The following is a 19,752-nucleotide window of genomic DNA, read 5'->3' as shown; positions in this document are numbered from 1 at the left end:
GAAATGTCAGCTCTGGTGTACTCGTGTGTTTTACTGCTGCGCCACCTGAGCGGCCAAATTTAAGACCTTTAAACTTTTATTTTGCTGTTTTGTCCCTTTGTACTACTCTTTTCCCTTTCATTTTCAAAGTAACTTTATTTGTAAAAATCTTTCAGCCAAAAACTGCCATCGTTTTATTAGTATTAAATGTATTTATTATTGTTTTTTCTATTTTCATTTTTGTTTACCATACATTGTATGGTAAAAAACAATTTTCTTTCACTCTTTACACACATTATATAAATAATTTGCCCTTCAATAATTGTCTTTAATTGAATGTTATCAGCCATTTATACCACATCTAAACATTTAAAACAAGATCTAGACATTTACAAAAGGTCATGTGACTGATCCGTGTTAAAATAAGTGGGATTTTTTCATCCCACTTTTTAAAATAAAAGCATTAATAACATATTTTAATCTTGAACATAACCCTGATTATAATGGTCACTATAGGGCTGCCTGTAGTCCCGGTCATGTTCGTGTAGGTAATGCTGGTCTTGATGATGCTGAGTGACATATTCTTGACCATAAGAGTGGTCAGACATTTGATTATAAATATAACTGTTTTGCTCAGGGTCACGCCGGAGCTGTTGATGTGGTGGATACTGATCACCATCTTCTTGACCATACATATTGACATGACCCTGGTTATATACTGCATTGTTTGGCTCCCTGTATGGTTGGTGACCCTGGTAAAAATTCTGATCAGTATAATCTGGGTTGGGATGGTCATGACTGTAGATGTCTGGCTGGTAGTCCTCCATATTTTCTGGATGAACATCAGAATCAGGTACATTTTCTTCATTTGCATTGAGAAGGTTGTTGGAGTCTTGCTCTTTAATCTTAAAACCAACGTTTCTGAAGATGTGAATTGCTAGGGCAAACTGCACAATCTGAAGAAGACAGTAAAAGGTTTGTAGAATAGAGATAAAATTTTAATATGTTTTGCATATTTTTGTAAGCAGCATAGATACCTGTATGACTAATAGTCCAATGTCCATGCCAACTATCCCAATTATATTTTTTTCCAGCCAGTCCATGAGTTTGTCCCCACAGCCCTGCATTAAGAAATAACCACACAATTAGTGTTAGATTGTACTAATCCCATTTTCAGAAAAGTTGGAACATTTTGTATGATGCAAAAAAAATCTGTGACGAATCTGTGAGTTCATAAGTCACCTGAATCTTCATTTAACTAGTACAAGTACAAAGACAAATGTCCAATGTTTTCATGTACTGACTTAATTGTGTTTGTAAATAAAAATAAAATTTTATGCCAGCAAATCACTCCAAAAACTTGAGACACCAAATCATTTTTGTATGTACACAATCAAATATATGAGCAAAAGTGTTTATACCCTGACCAAATACATAATTGCAAACAATCACTTATCTGAGCAAAGGTTTTCACTCCCCACCAAATAATTCTTGTATGTACACAATCACATCTTCTTCTTCTTCCTCGGCCTTTGTCCCGTTCGGTTGCGGGGTCGGCTCTCGGCGGATCATGATCCGCATTGATTTGGCACAATTTTTTACGCCGGATGCCCTTCCTGACACAACCCTCCCTATTTTATCCGGGCTTGGGACCGGGACTACAATGCACTGGTTTGTGCATCTAGCAGCTAGGTATCTATAGGACAATTCAGTGTTTCCAATTAGCCTGGTGGCATGTTTTTGGACTGTGAGAGGAAACCGGAGCACCCGGAGGAAACCCATGCAGACACGGGGAGAACATGCAAACTCCGCAGGACCCGGACTGCCCCACCTGGGAATCGAACCCAGGACCTTCTTGCTGTGAGGAGACAGTGCTACCCACTAAGCCACCGTGCCGCCCGTATGTACACAATCACATTTATGAGCAGAAGTGTTTATACCCTGACCAAATACATAAATTGAAACTCACAATCACAAAAGTTTTCCTTCCCCACCAAATAAATCGTGTATGTACACAATTACATATATGAGGGAAAGTATTCACACTTCCATCAAATACATACGTGCATACACACATTAATAAAATCTGTGCAAAAGTATTCACATCCCCACCAAATACATACTTAAATAAACACAATATTGAGAACCTCTGGTACATTATGTATAGGCACATTTGCTGTTACTAAGTAGTACCACAGACTGTCCAGGAGATCACTGATGCCCTGATCTAGGTCTGGGTGGAGATCTCCCAGGACACCATCTGCAAGTCTCATTGGGAGCATGCCCAGACATTGTCGAAAGTGCATACAGGCATGTGAAGACCATAAACTGAGTATGGCTGAGTCACATTATGAGTTGCTGTGGAAAAGCCTGTAATAAATTTTTTTTCTTTGAATTTCCGTGTGATTTTGAATCCAGGCTTAACCGTCTGGATGATTTTGGTTTCCACTGACCATTGTTACATTATTTTTTTCTCAGCAAATTACACAATTAATAGCAGTAAAGATTTTTAACCTGACTTATTCAATCATCAACCCACCACATACTCTACCACTGCTGAGCTGCAGTCACACTCTCATTTTTTTCAGGAAATGTACCTCTCCATTTACACTTTTTTAATCGTTTGGGCACTAAGGATACTAATTGTTGCACTTTTTTTGGGAATTTTTACATTCTTGATTGATAAAGGGCTTAAATTGCTTAACAACCCACTGTCATCGTTCTTTGATTTTTCTATTCCTGATATGCCATATATTTTTAAAAGGAAACTGATTTGGACTGCAGGCAAACCAATCAAGCATGCATACTCTGTACAAAGTCATGCTGTTGTAGCATGTGCAGAATAAGGCCTGGCATTGTCTTGTGAAATAACCATGGACTTCCTAGGACAAGATGTTACCTTAATGGCAACATATGTCTCTCTAGAACCCCAATATTGGATGTTTGATTGAACAAGTTTATATTTTATATTTACAAAATACAATCAAGTTGGTCAGTCTAAACATTAAAAGTAATTTCATCATGAATTTGTCAGTTAAAAGGGTTGAAGAAAAATAAAAAATGTTTGCTTCTTTTTTTTTTTACATTTTACAAAATATCCCAGAAATAGGATTTTGTACCTAAATATTCAGATTTTTACATTTACCTGATTTATGAAGCATTTGAGTAAACAGCTTACATCCAATTTTTTACTGGAATAATTGTGTTAATAGGTTTAGAAAATCAAATAGACAGCTGGATTGTAGCACAGTAGCTTGTATTTTACAGCTGACCATGTAAGGAAACATAATCTCTGCTGTGGTAAAAAGCTTGGCTGCATTCCAAATTTCACAATACCTTTTAAATAGTGTGTAAAAATAGTAACCATACCATCTATGTTGTACTAGTTGTGCTAGTTAGCTTCTCACCTTTATCTTTTGAATAAAATAGAGGTAGTGCGGAAAAGTACAGCAAATATTTACCAGAAAAACAAAAACAGTATGCAACATTGTGTGATTTAAAAATTGGCACTGAATTTATGACCTAATTAAGGTGAGAAACTTCAAGTTAAAAATTATGAATTTTGATTTTCAGATGTATTTTACATTGCATATTAACAAAGTGGCATGTGTCAATATGTCACTGTCTACTTTTATCTAGAGAAAAATTTATTTGTTTATCTTCAGTAAGCACTTCATCCTGATCTGGATTGTGGTAAGTGTGATCCCATCTGGATACAGTGAATGCAAGTCAGGAATACACCTGAAGTTCAAAGCCAGGACCCCAGGACCCTGGTGCTAAGATGCCCCAACACTGCCTGCTGTGCCCCCATCAAATGTTAATGCAGACTTATATTATTTCAAGGCAAGAGAGAGGTGTGAGTGAGTTAGTACTGAAGTGAGTGAGTGAGAATTATACCATTGTGTAGATATGTGAACCATTTCCAAACTTGTACATCTCGTTGGCCAAGAATATGTGGCAGGTGCCATTGAAACAGGAGCAGGGGTAAATGTCAGATATGTTGTGGACCTGAATAAGTGTGTTTGTCTTCCAGTCACTGGCAGCCTGTCTGCCACAGCATTTCGCCTAGAAAAAAAGAAAAAAGAAAAACAAAACACACCAGATCATAATAATGATGAAAGCCAGCTGCTCTTTTTATTACAGTTAAACTCATTTGAATAAATTAATTAACAAACTAAAATAATTACGGATAATCAGTATGCTTTATTTAATGATGAATAGGAAGTATAATCAGTACACACCGACTGCTGCATACTGTCTAGAAGCCTCCAAGTGCTTTCAGTTGTATTAACCCCATATGTGCGGATGGTGTTGTCTGTATATTCTGTCAAAACCCTTTCAATCTGTTTAAAGGAAGGAACAAGTTTTACAAAGGATTTTATCTGCTAACAAGTTCAAACAGCAATAAACCTGAATAGGTAATAGGTAATGCAGATTGTACAGTATCAGGAAGCATTATTTTGGGAATGTGGTGTCACAAGATTACACGAAATATGACATGTCAGTATTATCTTTGGAATTGCTCTTGTGGTTACAGCTTGCTTAGTAAGTAATGTATTATTTGATGTTTAACTATGAATTACAAATCAAAAGAAAAATGCTAAACATGCATTGGGTTTATACTTACATGGTTTCTTTTAAACAACAGAAGAAAGGTGATGAAAAGTTGACCTAAAACTGTGGCAATTAAGAGGCCCATGTACTGAAAAATATATAAAAGAACAAAATGAGCATCAAAACAAGAAACAGACTATATTACCGATATTACTATATTACAGTGGGTTATTTTCATTATTGACTTTGCTTATGTATTTTGTTCCTGTGCAGGGATGAAGGTTGAATTTCATAGTAAAATTTCATAGCATTGTGCTAAATGAACCCTCTTAATTTAACCTTCAGGCACCATCTGAATAAAAGTCTTGGCTAGGATTTTACCTAATATGACTCTATTTTGTGTAACTTTCTATCTGTTTAAGTTAATGCATATTAATCAATTAAAAATTTAATTATCAGTAAAATATAAAATATTATAATATAGAATAACATTGTTTCAACAGCAACAATATGGGTCTGGTCAGGTGTGACCTGAAATTTGATATATACGAAATACTTTTAAATTTGTTATATATTGTAGTGTAGTGTGGCAATTCTTACAAATGCAAGGAAACATCTGTTTTCTAAATAGACACCACAGCAGCCCAACATGAAGACCGCTACAACTACCAAGCCAACCACGAAGAGCCCTCCAGCCAGTACCTTGACATCTGCCTCTGTGAAATCAGTGACCACCCACAAAGCATCAGTTTGCACCATTATACTACAAAAATGTAATTCTAAACGCAATTTTATTTGCTTTTAACAACACAAGCTTAGACACTTTTCCTTGCCAAAAGAGATCAAATAACACTTCCTCAATTTCCTTTGTTTAAAGACCTTACACTTCTAACTCCTGGGTAACTCGGCCAACAGGAAATAAAAAACAAAAACTTACCATTGCTTAAAACAGTTATTATGTTGTTTTTATCGAATAAGATCCATACAGAACATCCAAAAAGGCTGATACCGAGAATCTATCAGAAAATAATAATGTTACTCATATATACATAATACATACATACACAGTACATATGTACATACATACATACATACATACATGCATGCATAAATACAATATATTTTACAATGCTGTCCTATACTGTACAAAACATTTAAAAATATATATTTTAATTAGCTTTTACTTTATGAAATAAATGTATTATCATCATAACTAGCACATATTTTCTTCAGCATAAGTAATATAACACTAAATTAAAGCAGAAATTGAAACTGAATCTTGAAATCTCTTTTGCCTCACCACAAAGAGGGAGTGGAACAGAATAAAAATAAATTTCCATATCTGAAGTTTGTCTTCTGCCTTCATTTTTTTAGAAAGAAACTAAATAAAACAGGTAGTCAAAGAAAAACATTAAGTACAAAACTAAAATAAAGACATTCCTATTTCTTAGGATAGAAGAATTGTTAACATTTTTACCTTAACTGATTTTACCTGGTTTCTTGAAAAAAATGACAACCTAAATACAGTTTATTTTCATGGTCCTTGCCCTATGAAGCCATTGCCTGTCTCTCTGAATTGTTTAATGAGAAGCCCTTTATTACACCCTTACGACTGAAGTTCACTTCCTCATAGCAACACCAATCATTAACCTTGTCAGTTGATGTGTGTGTGTTTTGAATTCTTTCTCTCTTTGCACTATCACATTGCATTTTTATTGTTTTCTTACTATGGCTTTAAATAAAAAAGCAGTGACAACCAGTCCTAATTTTGTACGTAATGTGTAACCTTTTTAATATATATTATATTTGTGGATAATATTATAATATTTGTAAAATTATAAAATCACACAATCATTTTAAAGAATATTTTTCTGCTATCATTGTGTTAGTTACTATTAAATATATCCCTATTGTTTAACAGGTAGACTTTACATTCATACATCTACTTCTGACTACAACTGTTCTAGACTATTATATGGTTCAAAGAAACATTAACAGTATCATTAACACTATCTACAACCACAAATCAGAAAAAGTTGGGACATTATGAAAAATGCAAATAAAATCAAAATACAGAGTTCCTTACATTTACTTCGACTTTTATTTCATTGCAGACAGTATGAACCTGAGATATTTCTGTTTTGTATATGTTAGAAACTGCATTTTCCATTCTGTCCCAACTTTTTCTGATTTGGGGCTGTATATAAAATTAGTTTTTTTCCAGAAAAGCTGGGATGTTTTGAAAAATGGAACAAAAAGGAGTATTTTTGATTTGTTAATTCTCGTGTATCTTTACTTAACTGATAAATGTAAAAAGAAAAGTTTTTACTTATATTATTTTCTCTGATCGTTGTATTTTGTAAATATAAAAACATTTATAATTTAATGCCTGCAACACACTCCAAAAAAGCTGGGACAAAGGCACCCATGTGTTCCATCATCTTTCCAATTTATGAGACTTTTATTTAGTTTGAGAACTTAGGATACTAATTGTTAAAGTTTTGCAAGTGGATTTTTGTTCATTCTTGCTTGATATGAGACTTCAGATGCCCAGCAGTCAGTGGTAACTGGTGTATAATTCTCCTCTTCATGATGCACCATACGTTTTCAGTAGGATAGAGATCTGGACTGCAGGCATTTTCTGTCTGTGGTTGTTGCACATATAGAATAAGGCCTGGCATTTCTTGCCGAAATCATCATGGACTTTCCAGGAAAAGACATTGCCTTGATGGCAGCATTTGTCTCTCTAAAGTCCCAATATATGCCTCTATGTCAATGGTACCTTTACACATATTTTTAATGCAGTGGTGGACTTTGTTAACTGACAATGGTTTTCTGAATTTTTCAAATGTCACTATATTTATCACAATAGCAGGACAGTTTCTCATGCAACTCCGCCTCAGAGCTCTAAGGTCACTGACCTGAAACAGTGGTTTCTGGCTTTGCCTACACAGACTGAGATCTCTTCCAATTTTTTTATTTTTTTCGCAATATTATGAACAGTCGATGGTAAAAAAAATTAATTATTTACAATCCTGCATAAATCCTGAACTGATAGGTCATGACTCATCATTACTTGTACAGACTGATCCTTTGGTGGATCCTTCCTTTATACCCAATCATGACTCAGTCACCGGTTACAGTATACCTGTTTATTGTGGAGTGCTGTAATTTGAAAATTTTATAAACTTTTCAGTTTTATTTTGCCTCTGTCTTAACTATTTTGGAGCATCGTCAATTCTTAAAAATTAAAAACAAAAAAGCAAGAGATGTTTCCACTGCTATGATGGTACTTTTATTAACTCTTTGTGTACATGTATAGGTGTGCATGCCTTTGCAATGTACAGTGGTACCTTGTAACTCAACTTCCCCTAAACTCAAAATCTTTGAAACTCAATGCCCTTCGTTGAGAAATTTGTACCCTTAAACTCAATGTTCCCCTAAACTCAATGTGTTCAGTTTGTTTTTTAAAAATGTATTTATTTAATTTCAAATTACCAATGAACAGTCGCTTTGCTCAGTGCTCGGCTTGAGCGGTGCGGTAAAACATCACCAAAGTGTGCATATGAGACGAAACTGCATTTGTGTCAAATTCACTCTGAAAGCTCCACATGTATCTGTGTTTAGCTGGATTTTCCTCACCGTTTCACTTTTAAACTTGTGTTACAGCTTGGGGTTTTGAGAAATTGTAAGAATCAGCTTTTTATTTCTGTTTTTATATTAAATTTGTGTTATTTTTAGTGTATAAGTTTCAAAAACAACCCCATTATTTTACATATGCATAAAATATATGCAAGTCCACGGGACCATGGAACACATTAACAGGTTTCCCATACATCCTTATGGGAAAAAATACCTTAAAACTCAACACCTTTTAAACTCAACGCCAGTCCCAGAACCAATTGACGCTAAGTTTCACGGTACCACTGTATTACCTTCATTTTGCTGCAATACCTTATGTATGATGTAAATGATTTATATTTTGGATCTGTATATGCATGTTTTAATGTTTCACTAACCCCCTGTCTGAAGCCCCATGATGGATTGGTGTCCTGTACTGGTTGTGTCACTGCGTTGCACCCAGTGACTCGGTGAACCTGTACCCACTGTGACCGTTAACAGGATAAAGTGGTGGCAAAACATGTAAATAAAATGAAATGCAATGAAATACCCTCTACCAACTATTATGCTAGTATTGTGCTAGTTGCCTACTACTGGCCAAAGCCCGCAGTACACGACTGCTCTGCGATCGACTAGAAATGCCTATGGATTTTACAGATAGGTGACTGTCTAGTGTGGTCTTTCCTTGCGTGGTTTTCTCTTCAGTAGCTACAGTAGCTAATGTGCTTTGTTTGGTGTGATACAGGAGCGTTATTTAATTTGTAACAAACACCAGTGGAAAATGTCTACCGCTTTGGAGAGTTATATCAACAGTATCCTTTGTCAAACAATGACTGGCTGCTTGTAGCCGGCGCGCCTCTGTGTTGTTAGAGCGTTGCTACATTAGCTTGCTTGAAACTGCTCATCTTTACGTGTTGGGTTTTGATAACATGCTAATGTTAGCAGTGTGTCTGGTATAGCATTTATTTGGCTAATGTTTTTCAATATATGGGTTTTTTGTAGCATTAATTCCTTGCAAGAAGGATAACGCACGCTGACTCCACAAAGAACTAAGTAAACATAGCTAACGTTAGCATTATTGCTAATTATTAAGGCAAGTTAAATACAAGTTGCATTTGGAACTACAGTTAACATAAGTTCAAGTTACACTTGTAAGACGTATATGTCATGGTAGTCTTGGGTTCTTTAGGATTTTTGGAACAAATTTATTTGAATTTCACGAATTTGTGCTTGTTTACTAGTTTACTGTAAGTTATCTGTGCCCTTATAAAATAGTTTGACTGCAGCCACAGCACTATGTGTCTAGAGACACATCCCTCACTCTTGTTTTTTGTTATAGACTTTGATTTTGACTTTGAAGTTCTACAATTACTGACTGTAGTCCATCTATTTCTCTACATACTTTTTTTAGCCTGCTTTCACCCTGTTCTTCAATGGTCAGGACCCCCACAAAGCAGGTATTATTTAGGTGCTGGATCATTCTCAGCACTGCAGTAACACTGACATGGTGGTGGTGTGTTAGTGTGTGTTGTGCTGGTATGAGTGGATCAGACACAGCAGCACTGCTGGAGTTTTTAAATCCCGTGTCCACTCACTGTCCACTTTATTACACACTCATATGTAGTTGGTCCACCTTGTAGATGTAAAGTCGGAGATGATCACTCATCTATTGCTGCTGTTTGAGTTGGTCATCTTCTAGGCTGTTATCAGTGGTCACAGGACGCTACCCATGGGGCGCTGTTGGCTGAATATTTTTGGTTGGTGGACTATTCTCAGTCCAGCAGTGGCAGTGAGGTGTTTTATCCACTCATACCAACACCAGCACAACACACACTAACACACCACCACCATGTCAGTGTCACTGCAGTGCTAAGAATGATACACCACCCAAATAATACTTACTCTGTACTGGTCCTGGGAGAGTCCTGACCATTGAAGAACAGCATAAAAGGGCGCTAACAAAGCATGCAGAGAAACGGATGGACTACAGTCAGTAATTGTAAAACTACAGAGTGCTCCATATGATAAGTGGAGCTGATAAAATGGACAGTGAGTGCAGAAATAAGGAGGTGGTTTTAATGTTATAGTTGATTGGTGTATATTGTTGGGTATTTTTCTTTATGATTGGAGACAAGCGTTGCTAATATATTCTTAGTGTATGGTGAATCTGTCACCAACTATCCTAGCTTATTTTAATTTCAACCCAATTTCAAGAAAAGTTGGGACACTTTCTAAAAATGGAGTAAAACTGAAATCTGTAATTTGTTTATTCACTTGAACCTTGCTTAACCGACAAAAGGACACAAAAGATTTTTAGTATTTTCAATGACGAATGTAATTTTTTGTTTGTTAAATATAAACAAATTTAGACATTGATGCCTGCAACATACTTAAAAAATCTGAAAGAGAGGTGTGCCTTTGTCTTAGAACTGACTGAAAATTCTCTCATTAAGTTTGGCACTATGTGGTGAACCATGACCCATATTTGCTTGCAAAGGCTAAGCCTTTAATAGATGCTTCTTTTATACTCCTTTTATACTCAGTCTTGGTGACAATTATACAATTGTAATTGTAATTAGGTTTGTCAGTGAAAACACTAAAGATGTTTTACTTGTACTTTTATCAGTGAAATTGAAAGTTCAAGGGATTCAACAACTTAGTCTTTATGTTGCTCAACACTAATATCTATGTATTCTGTTAATGGTGGTTTGTTTTTCAAAATGTCTATATGTGTTTTTACAGTTTAATATGCAAACACCTGAGTGGCAGAACAGGAAAATCAATTAATAATTAATGTGTGTGTGTGTGTGTGTTTATTTCCTTAACTGGTTCCTAAAGGGACTGTAGCCATTATTACATCAGATGGACGGATGATTGTGGTGGGTATCAGTTTAATCACTAATAAGCAATCTAATAATGGTGTACACCACAATGCTTAAGGAATTGAGCATTCAGCATTGAGCATTCATTTTTCAAGTATCACATTCAGTTTTTGATTTAAAATATTCAACAGTTGTATTTGAAATTGGAATCAGTCTAGCATGAACTGCCAAACTAAGTTCTTGCCACATCATGTACTGGGATTCAAGTCAGGATTTTACCTCGGTCTCTCCAAAACCTTAATTTTGTTTCTTTAGAGCCATTCAGAGGTGGACTTGCTCGTGCGCCTTGGATTATTATCCAGCTGCATAATGTGCTAAAGCTTTAAATCACAGGCTGTTGGGGGAACATCCTTTAGGATATTCTTAGAGCAGAATTCATGTTTCCATCAATTATGACAAGTCGTCCAGGTCCTGCACAAGCAAAGCAGCTCTAGACCATAATACTAGCGCCACCATGTTTTACTGCTGGTATGATGTTTTTATGGTGGAATGCAGTGTTTGTGGATAATGGCGGTCACTGTCGTTTCGCTGGTGCCACAGAGCTTTAGCAATGGCTTTGTAACCCTTTAACTGGCAGATTTCAATGACTTTGTTTTGTATCTGTATATGAATCTCTTTAGAATGTAGCATTATATTCTACATTCTATTCTTAAAACCTTCTATCCTGCGTTACATTGCCAGACAGGTTTTAATTATGTGATGGCTAGATTCAACAGGTTGGCAGTAATCATGTCTGGGTGTGGCTAGTGAAATTAAACCAAAATTGTCAGTTAAATTTGGTTAACTGATTAATTCTGTAGCTGAGGGAAGAAGACTTTTTCTCATAGTGCTAGTTATACCTGAGCAGGTGTAGTTGTAGTTCGATGATAGTAGTATAACACAGTATAAATTGGGAAAGGGGCATATACTTTTTTACAGCACTGTACCTAAACACATGCAGTTTGTGATTAAATGTTGTAACTGATAGATCATGTGTATAGTCCTGTGTATAAAACATCCTAATAAAATCAAATGAATTATAATTTTTTGCTATATCACTTAGCCCTTCCTGCCATGTTGGCTGTGGTTTAAAAACACCTATAGCAGATATATGTATATGCTGGTGACTATAAATAATTTTTTTATGATTTATTAGCTTAAATTGCTGTTGGATTACTACAGTTGATATGTCATCCTCCTAGTGTTGGGTTTTGTGCATCATTAATCTCTTGTTTTTATCTTTAGGGTACGCTTAAGGGCTTCGACCAGACAATCAACCTGATTTTGGATGAAAGCCACGAGCGAGTGTTCAGCTCCACACAGGGAGTGGAGCAGGTTGTGCTGGGATTGTACATTGTTAGAGGGGATAATGTGTAAGTCATACTCTAGCCAAGTGGTGGTCACTTACTGTTTAGGGTTTATGACTTTATTATCTGGTCTCGGCCTATACCCTAGTTTCTGATACTGTATCTGTAGGATGTCCAAAGTGTAAGAATCACTCTTAGTTTTTAGGTATGATGCACACTCAGCAAAATCAAGAGCATGTCTAGCTTAAACATGCTTCTCTTAATAAGCTAATTGGATATGTTCTGGATTTCTAAATCACACAAAATCAGCTTTACACCAGACTATGCACAGCATTAGCACCGTCAGTCATAGAGTAAAGCAACTTTTCTCCCACAATGTTAAGTCACAATCAACAGTTGTCACTGTTGGGCCCCTGCGTAAGGTTTTTAATCCTCATTTACTCGCATTGCTTATGCTCAAAATTGCTTTGACTAGAAGCGTCAGTTAAATGACATTAATGTAAATGTCTAAAAGCAGGTTAAGTTCAGGATCAGACGCCATAAATACAATCGACTATAAGATAAGTGTTTTTTTTAATTGTTTGTATCCAGCTTTCTCACTGCACTCTAAAAGTAGCTTTACTGCTTCTTCACTATTTCATTAGAAACATGTGGATTTATAGGAGCACAAACTGAGGCACTTCTTAGTTGAAGAGTTTTAGCTTAACCTATAGGCTTACTGCAGAGTTAATTCCTCATCTCACATCTCTCTCATATACTCTCCTATCCTTTGTAGCAAATATGAATGGGAAAAGCCATGCTATCACTCTTTTACAAATTCTATTTATTTAGTTATATACCAGTACATATTTGCATGTCATTAGTGTTGTGGAGAACCTGTTATTTACAAGGAACCTGCACTAGTTAAACACTAGTTAAATATGTATTGCTTTTTATTTTATTTAGAAGTCATCAGCTTCTAATTTATTTTACTGTGCTCACAAGAGTGTAAGAAAATGGCACTTACATTTTTAATGACATTTTATATTTATTTATTTTTTTATATTTTATTTTTATATATCTTAACTTGCTTCCAAGAACTAAAACTAATAAATAATTTAATATAGCCGACTTATTATCACATCAATATTTAAATTAGATTTAGATTAATTGAATAGTGCTTTTCATGTTTGCACTAAGATTAATCATAATCTTTATTTGAAGCTAGAACAACAGAGAGATTTGAACTAGTGTAGTGAGATAAGATTACATACACTTATGATGCTTTAAGTGATTTAACAGGTCTAACAGTAATCATGGCTGTGTGGCTTGTAAAATTGAACCCACTTGTCAATTGAAATTGGTTAACTGGTTAATTTAGTAGCTAAAGGGGCATTTACTTTTCTACATAGGGTAATGTAGAGCTGAACAGCATTTGTGTTAATAGGCATTTTCTGTTTACTTGGGATACCGTTGTTTAATGTTAAAAGTAGTTTAATTATAAGAAATTGCAAAGAGCGCATATGTTTTTTCACAGCACTGTTCATCAACTTACATTGTGGCAGGGCCTCCTAATTTGATTGACTTTAGCGGGTAAATTATTTGTGTCTATGTTATTATTGCTTGTTTTACTGCACCCCTTAAAAAATCCAATCTAATGCTGTAAGGATGTTTGTCCAGACGTTGGTCAAATAGACGACACTGTACACAGTCAAGCAAACTTGACATTGCTATGGGCTAGGAGGCTGCCATACAGGAATGAATCTCCTGCTTGTGCTTCCATTGTTTATCTCATAATAAGGGCAGCACAGTGGCTCAGTGGGTAGCACTATCGCCTCACAGCAAGAAGGTCCTGGGTTTGATTCCCAAGTTCGACCAGGTCCTTTCTGTGTGGAGTTTGCATGTTCTCCCCATGTTTGCGTGGGTTTCCTCCGGGAGCTCCGGTTTCCTCCCACAGTCCAAAGACTTGCAGTCAGGTTAACTGGAGATACAAAATTGTCCATGACTGTGTTTGACGTTAAAGACTTGAACTGATGAATCTTGGGTAACCAGTAACTATTGTTTCTGTCATGAATGTAACCAAAGTGTGTAAAACCTGATAAATAAATAAATATCTCATAACAATAACACACTTTAGTTGAGCTGTAGTTGCCAGTTTTGCAGCAGGGGCTTCTTTCTTTATGGAGATGTAAAGCTTGCTTGACAGTGTCGTCTATTTTCCAGCAGCCTCTTATTAGTGGCAGATGCGTTTTATGGGAGATTTCTGTATTTCATGTGACCATTCAAACAAATACAGTGCTTGTTAAGTATATAGTGCATTTAAAAGTATTCAGTTTTGCATGCTTTGTTTTGTGTATTTGAATTTGAATGGTAAAAATTGCTATATCCAGTCAGTCCACATGTAATCATCCATAATGGAGTGAAAATGTTTTTCAAAAACATAATACAGGGTGGGGCATAAAGATCTCCCACATTTTGAATGAATCTACCAAAAGAACCCAACTATCTAGAAAAAAAAATGCTTATATTTCTGAAAAGTACATAAAAAACAGTTTTGTTTTAATGGGTTTTAAAAATTATATCAGACAAATGGCGGCCGTTGTTGGCAATACATTGATGGAGTCGTTCCCGGAAGTTCTCCAAGACTCTCTGTGTCATCTCAGGTGGTATTGCGTCGATTTCCTCTCGGATCCTTTCCTTCAAATCCTCAAGAGTTCGAGGACGATGTCGGAAAACCTTTTCCTTTAGGTATCCCCAAAGGAAAAAGTCACAAGGGCTTAAATCTGGTGACCTTGCCGGCCACCCCACGTCTCCCCTTAAAGAGATCAAATGCCCAGGAAACATTTCCCTCAACACTCCAAGCGAACGTCGTGCTGTGTGAGCTGTGGCCCCATCCTGCTGAAACCATACATGTTCTGTATCCAAGTCATCCAGTTTCGGGCGCAGAAAGTTCTCCAACATTTCAACAAAATGGTAGAGCCTAGCCTACCGAATGAAACCTGTCCCGCCTCTCTACTGCCACTACAGCCCATACGGTGCCCACTCCAAATGTGGGAGATCTTTATGCCCCACCCTGTATAATCTTTGCACACCTGGGTTTGGGCAGTTTATCTCAGACTTCATGGCATACTCTTAAGGTCTGTAAGAGGCTATCTTCATGTCTTTCTACAGATATTCAATTGTGTTAAAGTTTGGGCTTTGGCCATGTCATTCAAGGACATTCAGAGAGCCTGGTTGGTATTGTGGCTGAATGCTTCAGGTCAAATGGAAGAGTGAACTGTTGCTGCAGTCTTAAGTCTGCTTGCACCCCTGAAGAGGTTTATAGAGGTTTACCAGAATCCTTGTTAATGTTGTTGAAAAGCACCCCCTAGTATGATGATACATAGATGGTATTAGCTTGGTGGAGTGCCAGAAATTTCACTAGCTGTTCTGCCAAAGGAGCTAAATTTGACTAGGTCTATGTCCTTAGGTAGCCCAACCAAAGCTCAGACTTAAACCCAATTAAATAACTAGAAAAAACCCAAACACAGCATTTCACAAATTCCTGCTATTTAATTTAATATAATTTGAGAAGTTGTGCCATGAAGAATGGGATAAACTCCCTAAATCCATGAGCCCAAAAAGACCTGCAGCTATAATTGCTATACAGCTAGACGGAAAGCCTTTAACATAGTGTTGAATAAAGGGTCTAAGTACTTGTGAATAATATATTTAATTTATTGATTCTTAAAATAATCTTCCGAAATGTGTGAGATATAAACACTGCAGGAGAAAAACACATGACTGGACATTAGCGAGACAAAGAGGTAGTATCTCTAAAGCCAGTATGTAGCTCGCAGTTCTGAAACTTTTAACAAAACATAGGTATTTATAAAAGTTTATGTATATATTAATGGTAGGAATGGATCTAATAAACTGATAATGCATATGTTGTATGTATTCTTTTTTCACAGTGTGTCTCACATGTAAAAAAAAAAAAATCCAGTTACACTGGCAAACCCGTAAATCAGTCAGCTAATGTGGAACCCGCTAAGATTGAGCCATGGCTATAAATCCATGCAAAATCAAATCTGCTGCACAAGTTTAAATACTACTTAAATTCACTGTATAAACCATATTTACATATGTAAATATATGTATTTTTGGTTGTTTATTGCTATTGCGGTACTAAAGTAATCTGAATTAACACATCTCTATGTTTTAGGGCTGTTATTGGTGAAATCGATGACGAAACAGACTCTGCACTGGATCTCGGTAACATAAGAGCAGAACCACTAAACTCTGTGGCGCACTAATTTTCAACAGTGTGCAAGTTTGCTAAAGGATGGACTCATTCTCTCAGATGTAAACAGTGCCGAGTATTTGTGCTGCCTCTCCTTCCTACAAAATTCAAGAAGTACCAGCCAAATGAAGCAGAATTGTTTCTGAAATGTTTTTTAATCTGTAAAAATGATACTTCGTGTTTAGCTTTTTTACATGTCTGATCATAAGAGCAAATAAATTGTGGAAGCTTTTGGTCTAAAATTTGTTTCCTTGTAGGGAAAGGAAAGCTATGTTCTGCCCAGACCTGTTTCATTAATAAATGCTGCAGGCAAAAATGGATTTGATATAATGATATCGTGTCAAGCTTCATAACCTTTTAATATATTTACTTTACTTTGATCTAGTGCAGTGAGTGTTAAATATACTCTAAACTCTGAAACTGGTGTTTACATTATGATATTTCATGTGATGTGTGGTATCCACAGTAATAGGAAATGGTTAGAGGTTGTCACACTCTAGATCATTTGAATTAATAACACCATGCTGCAAATTAGTCTTTTAGTTATTGTAGAAGCAGGAAGGGTGGTCTTTTTGTCTGCCTGATTTCTAAATGTTGGTTTACCTTTTGGAAAAAAGACAACATATTAAAATCTGCTTTTGTCACCCCGATCAATAAAAACTGAATGGAAGAACTTTATTTTACCCATTACTATTTATCAGATCTGTTTCTAATGCCTGCAACTTGCACAAGGTTTTTATTGACTGTTTCTTTTAATATGACATGGTAACACAAACAGAAGCATCACATAGAAGCCAATTTTGTTATATAAAACAGCTTTATTTTGACACTGCCAAATGTAAGAACTGTTTGATTATGCTGGCAGCAAACAGCAGTTATTTTATTGCTCGTGTTACATGGTGGAGAAAACTGTTGCTCTCCAGTCTCATCATACAGCTGTGCTAAACACAGAGAAACTCCAGGACATGTTAATTAAATCAAGGTAAGGGAAGGCTGTTTAATATGCCCTGTAGTGGACTAGCTTCCTCTCTGGAGGACAGGTACTAGATAGTTTGTGACCCTGCCTGAGATTAAGTGATTACTAAAGACATGCCATATAGAGTCATGGTATTTAGTCTTTGTGTAGGACCTCTCTTACGTTTACATGGTGTAAACTTTTTTAGGAATGTTATTATTCACAAACCTTTATAAACAGTGAAGAGAAAAGAAAAAACATTCAATGTCTTTAATTTTTGTAATTTATTTTACTTTTAGTGCATGTATTTACTTCAAATTTAAACAATAGTAATGCCTAGTTCTACATATATTTAAAGAAATATGCACTTAAAATCAACTGCACATTTTTTGAGGGCACAGTTATATGAGAGAATGTATTGACTCAAGAGCATCCAAAGACATGCATGCAGTGTGTGTGTTGACTCTGTGACGGACTGGTGACCTGTCCAGGGTGTTTCCTACCTTTCACCCAGTGAATTGCACCCACCGTGACCCTGACCAGGATAAAGAAGTAGTAAAAACAATGAATGAATTAACTACAGCAGTTAGTGTTCAGTGTCCTCAGTTTCCAAACAATTCTCACAAACAAAGTCTCATAAGAATGGTGATGGAACACAGAGGTAAACACACCAATTGTAGTTCTCTAATTACTGACTGTAGTCCATCTGTTTCTCTGCATGTTTTGTTAGCCCCCTTTCATGCTGTTCTTCAATGGTCAGGACTCTCCCAGGACCACAGAGTAGGTATTATTCGGGTGGTGGGTCATTGTTAGCACTGCAGTGACACTGACATAGTGGTGGTGTGTTAGTGTGTGTTGTGCTGGTATGAGTGGATCAGACACAGCAGCGCTGATGAAGTATTTAAACACCTCACTGTCACTGCTGGACTGAGAATAGTCCACCAACCAAAAATATCCAGCCAACAACGCCCTGTGGGCAGTGTCCTGTGACCACTGATGAAGACGTCGAAGATGACCAACTCAAACAGCAGCAATAGATGAGCGATCATCTCTGACTTTACATCTACAAGGTGGACCAACTAGGTAGGAGTGTCTAATAGAGTGGACAGTGAGTGGACAAGGTATTTAAAAACTCCAGCAGCGCTGCTGTGTCTGATCCACTCATACAGCACAACACACACTAACACAGTGCTGAGAATGATCCATCACCTAAATAATACCTGCTCTGTGGTGGTTCTGACCATTGAAGAACAGGGTGAAAGCAGGCTAAAAAGGTGTGCAGAGAAACATATGGACTACAGTCAGTAATTGTAGAGCTACAAAGTGCTTCTATATGGTATATGGAGCTGATAAAATGGACAGTGAGTGTAGAAACAAGGAGGTGGTTTTAATATTATGGCTGATCAGTGTATATTTAGGAAATACAGTGACAAAACACTTTAGTTGATAAGTAAAAACTTAGAAAACTCTTGGAATTCTTTTTACTTTCATCAGTTAAATGAAAGTTAAAGAAAATTAATAAATCTCAGATTTTTCTGTTTTGTTTTACAAAATGTCCCAACTTTTCTGGAAATGTTTACTACTGAGTTTCCAAATGTTTAATCATGTTCAGGTCATACAGATTAGCAGTCATTTAAGGTCAGCAATATTATATTTGCAAATTTTGGACATGCATCTTGTGGGGTGTAGAAACAGTAATGACTGTGATGCAGTTGTTGACTTGTTCTGCTGTATTCTGTAATTCCTTTTTTAAAATGGCTTCTCACTTATCTTCCTTATCTTTAGTCTGAAAGAATGTTGTGAAATCTTGCATGGCACACCTGTACAAGTATGATTACCTGTGGTTTTATTAACTCTTCACTTGCGGATTATTAGAACTATTGTACTAGGATGAATGTTAAGGTGTGGTTATGGCTCTGTGACTTTTTATATGTGTTGTTAAATAATTTGGCTTATTGACCTTCACCATGATTGCTACATTTTGTGTAAAATCTGTCCAATGACAATGGCTTTTATAATCAAACCAGGTGCAATTTGCATGAGAACATTCTGTATGTTCAGATTTGCTACATTATTATCTAAAACATTATTTATTTTATGTATATTTAGATACAGTATATACTTTCCAAAAACAGCAGTACTGCTTATAGTTTATAGTTAACTACTGTTAATAATTTCTTTGTTATGCTTACAAATACGTTTTGTTTACAGCAT

The 19,752-nt window shown here is 36.1% G+C and overlaps 2 protein-coding genes across 2 annotated transcripts; one reads left to right on the top strand and one right to left on the bottom strand.

Annotated features, from left to right (window-relative positions):
* Window positions 1–274: 274 nt before the first annotated feature.
* si:ch73-139j3.4 (leukocyte antigen CD37) lies at window positions 275–8,474 on the bottom strand. The gene is made up of 8 exons (XM_063007933.1): window positions 8,469–8,474; window positions 5,471–5,549; window positions 5,134–5,249; window positions 4,607–4,681; window positions 4,221–4,322; window positions 3,877–4,044; window positions 1,017–1,100; window positions 275–935 (listed from the first exon to the last, which is right to left on the bottom strand). The coding sequence occupies exons 1-8, from the start codon at window positions 8,472–8,474 to the stop codon at window positions 456–458; spliced, it is 1,110 nt and encodes a 369-aa protein (XP_062864003.1). The 3' UTR covers window positions 275–455.
* A 349-nt stretch (window positions 8,475–8,823) lies between these two features.
* Window positions 8,824–16,825, top strand: lsm8 (LSM8 homolog, U6 small nuclear RNA associated). Its single transcript, XM_063005323.1, has 4 exons — window positions 8,824–8,966; window positions 10,993–11,033; window positions 12,261–12,388; window positions 16,506–16,825. The coding sequence occupies exons 1-4, from the start codon at window positions 8,936–8,938 to the stop codon at window positions 16,594–16,596; spliced, it is 291 nt and encodes a 96-aa protein (XP_062861393.1). The 5' UTR covers window positions 8,824–8,935; the 3' UTR covers window positions 16,597–16,825.
* The last annotated feature ends 2,927 nt before the right edge of the window (window positions 16,826–19,752 follow it).

This window comes from Trichomycterus rosablanca, chromosome 1, assembly GCF_030014385.1.
Source record: "Trichomycterus rosablanca isolate fTriRos1 chromosome 1, fTriRos1.hap1, whole genome shotgun sequence".
Lineage (NCBI taxonomy): Eukaryota > Metazoa > Chordata > Actinopteri > Siluriformes > Trichomycteridae > Trichomycterus > Trichomycterus rosablanca.
Note: the sequence above shows the minus strand (reverse complement) of the source record. Positions and strands in the feature narration are given on the sequence as shown.

Bases quoted from the DNA above. Each gene is read 5' to 3' on its own strand.
- si:ch73-139j3.4 (XM_063007933.1), bottom strand. The intron at 5,250-5,470 runs GTAAGTTTTTGT...CTGATTTCACAG, and splicing joins AATAACTGTTTTAAGCAATG to AGGCAGATGTCAAGGTACTG. The intron at 4,045-4,220 runs GTGTGTACTGAT...CTTTTTTTCTAG, and splicing joins TAGACAGTATGCAGCAGTCG to GCGAAATGCTGTGGCAGACA.
- lsm8 (XM_063005323.1), top strand. From the start codon at position 8,936: ATGTCTACCGCTTTGGAGAGTTATATCAACA. The intron at 8,967-10,992 runs GTATCCTTTGTC...TGGTTCCTAAAG, and splicing joins TTTGGAGAGTTATATCAACA to GGACTGTAGCCATTATTACA. The intron at 11,034-12,260 runs GTGGGTATCAGT...TTTTATCTTTAG, and splicing joins CAGATGGACGGATGATTGTG to GGTACGCTTAAGGGCTTCGA.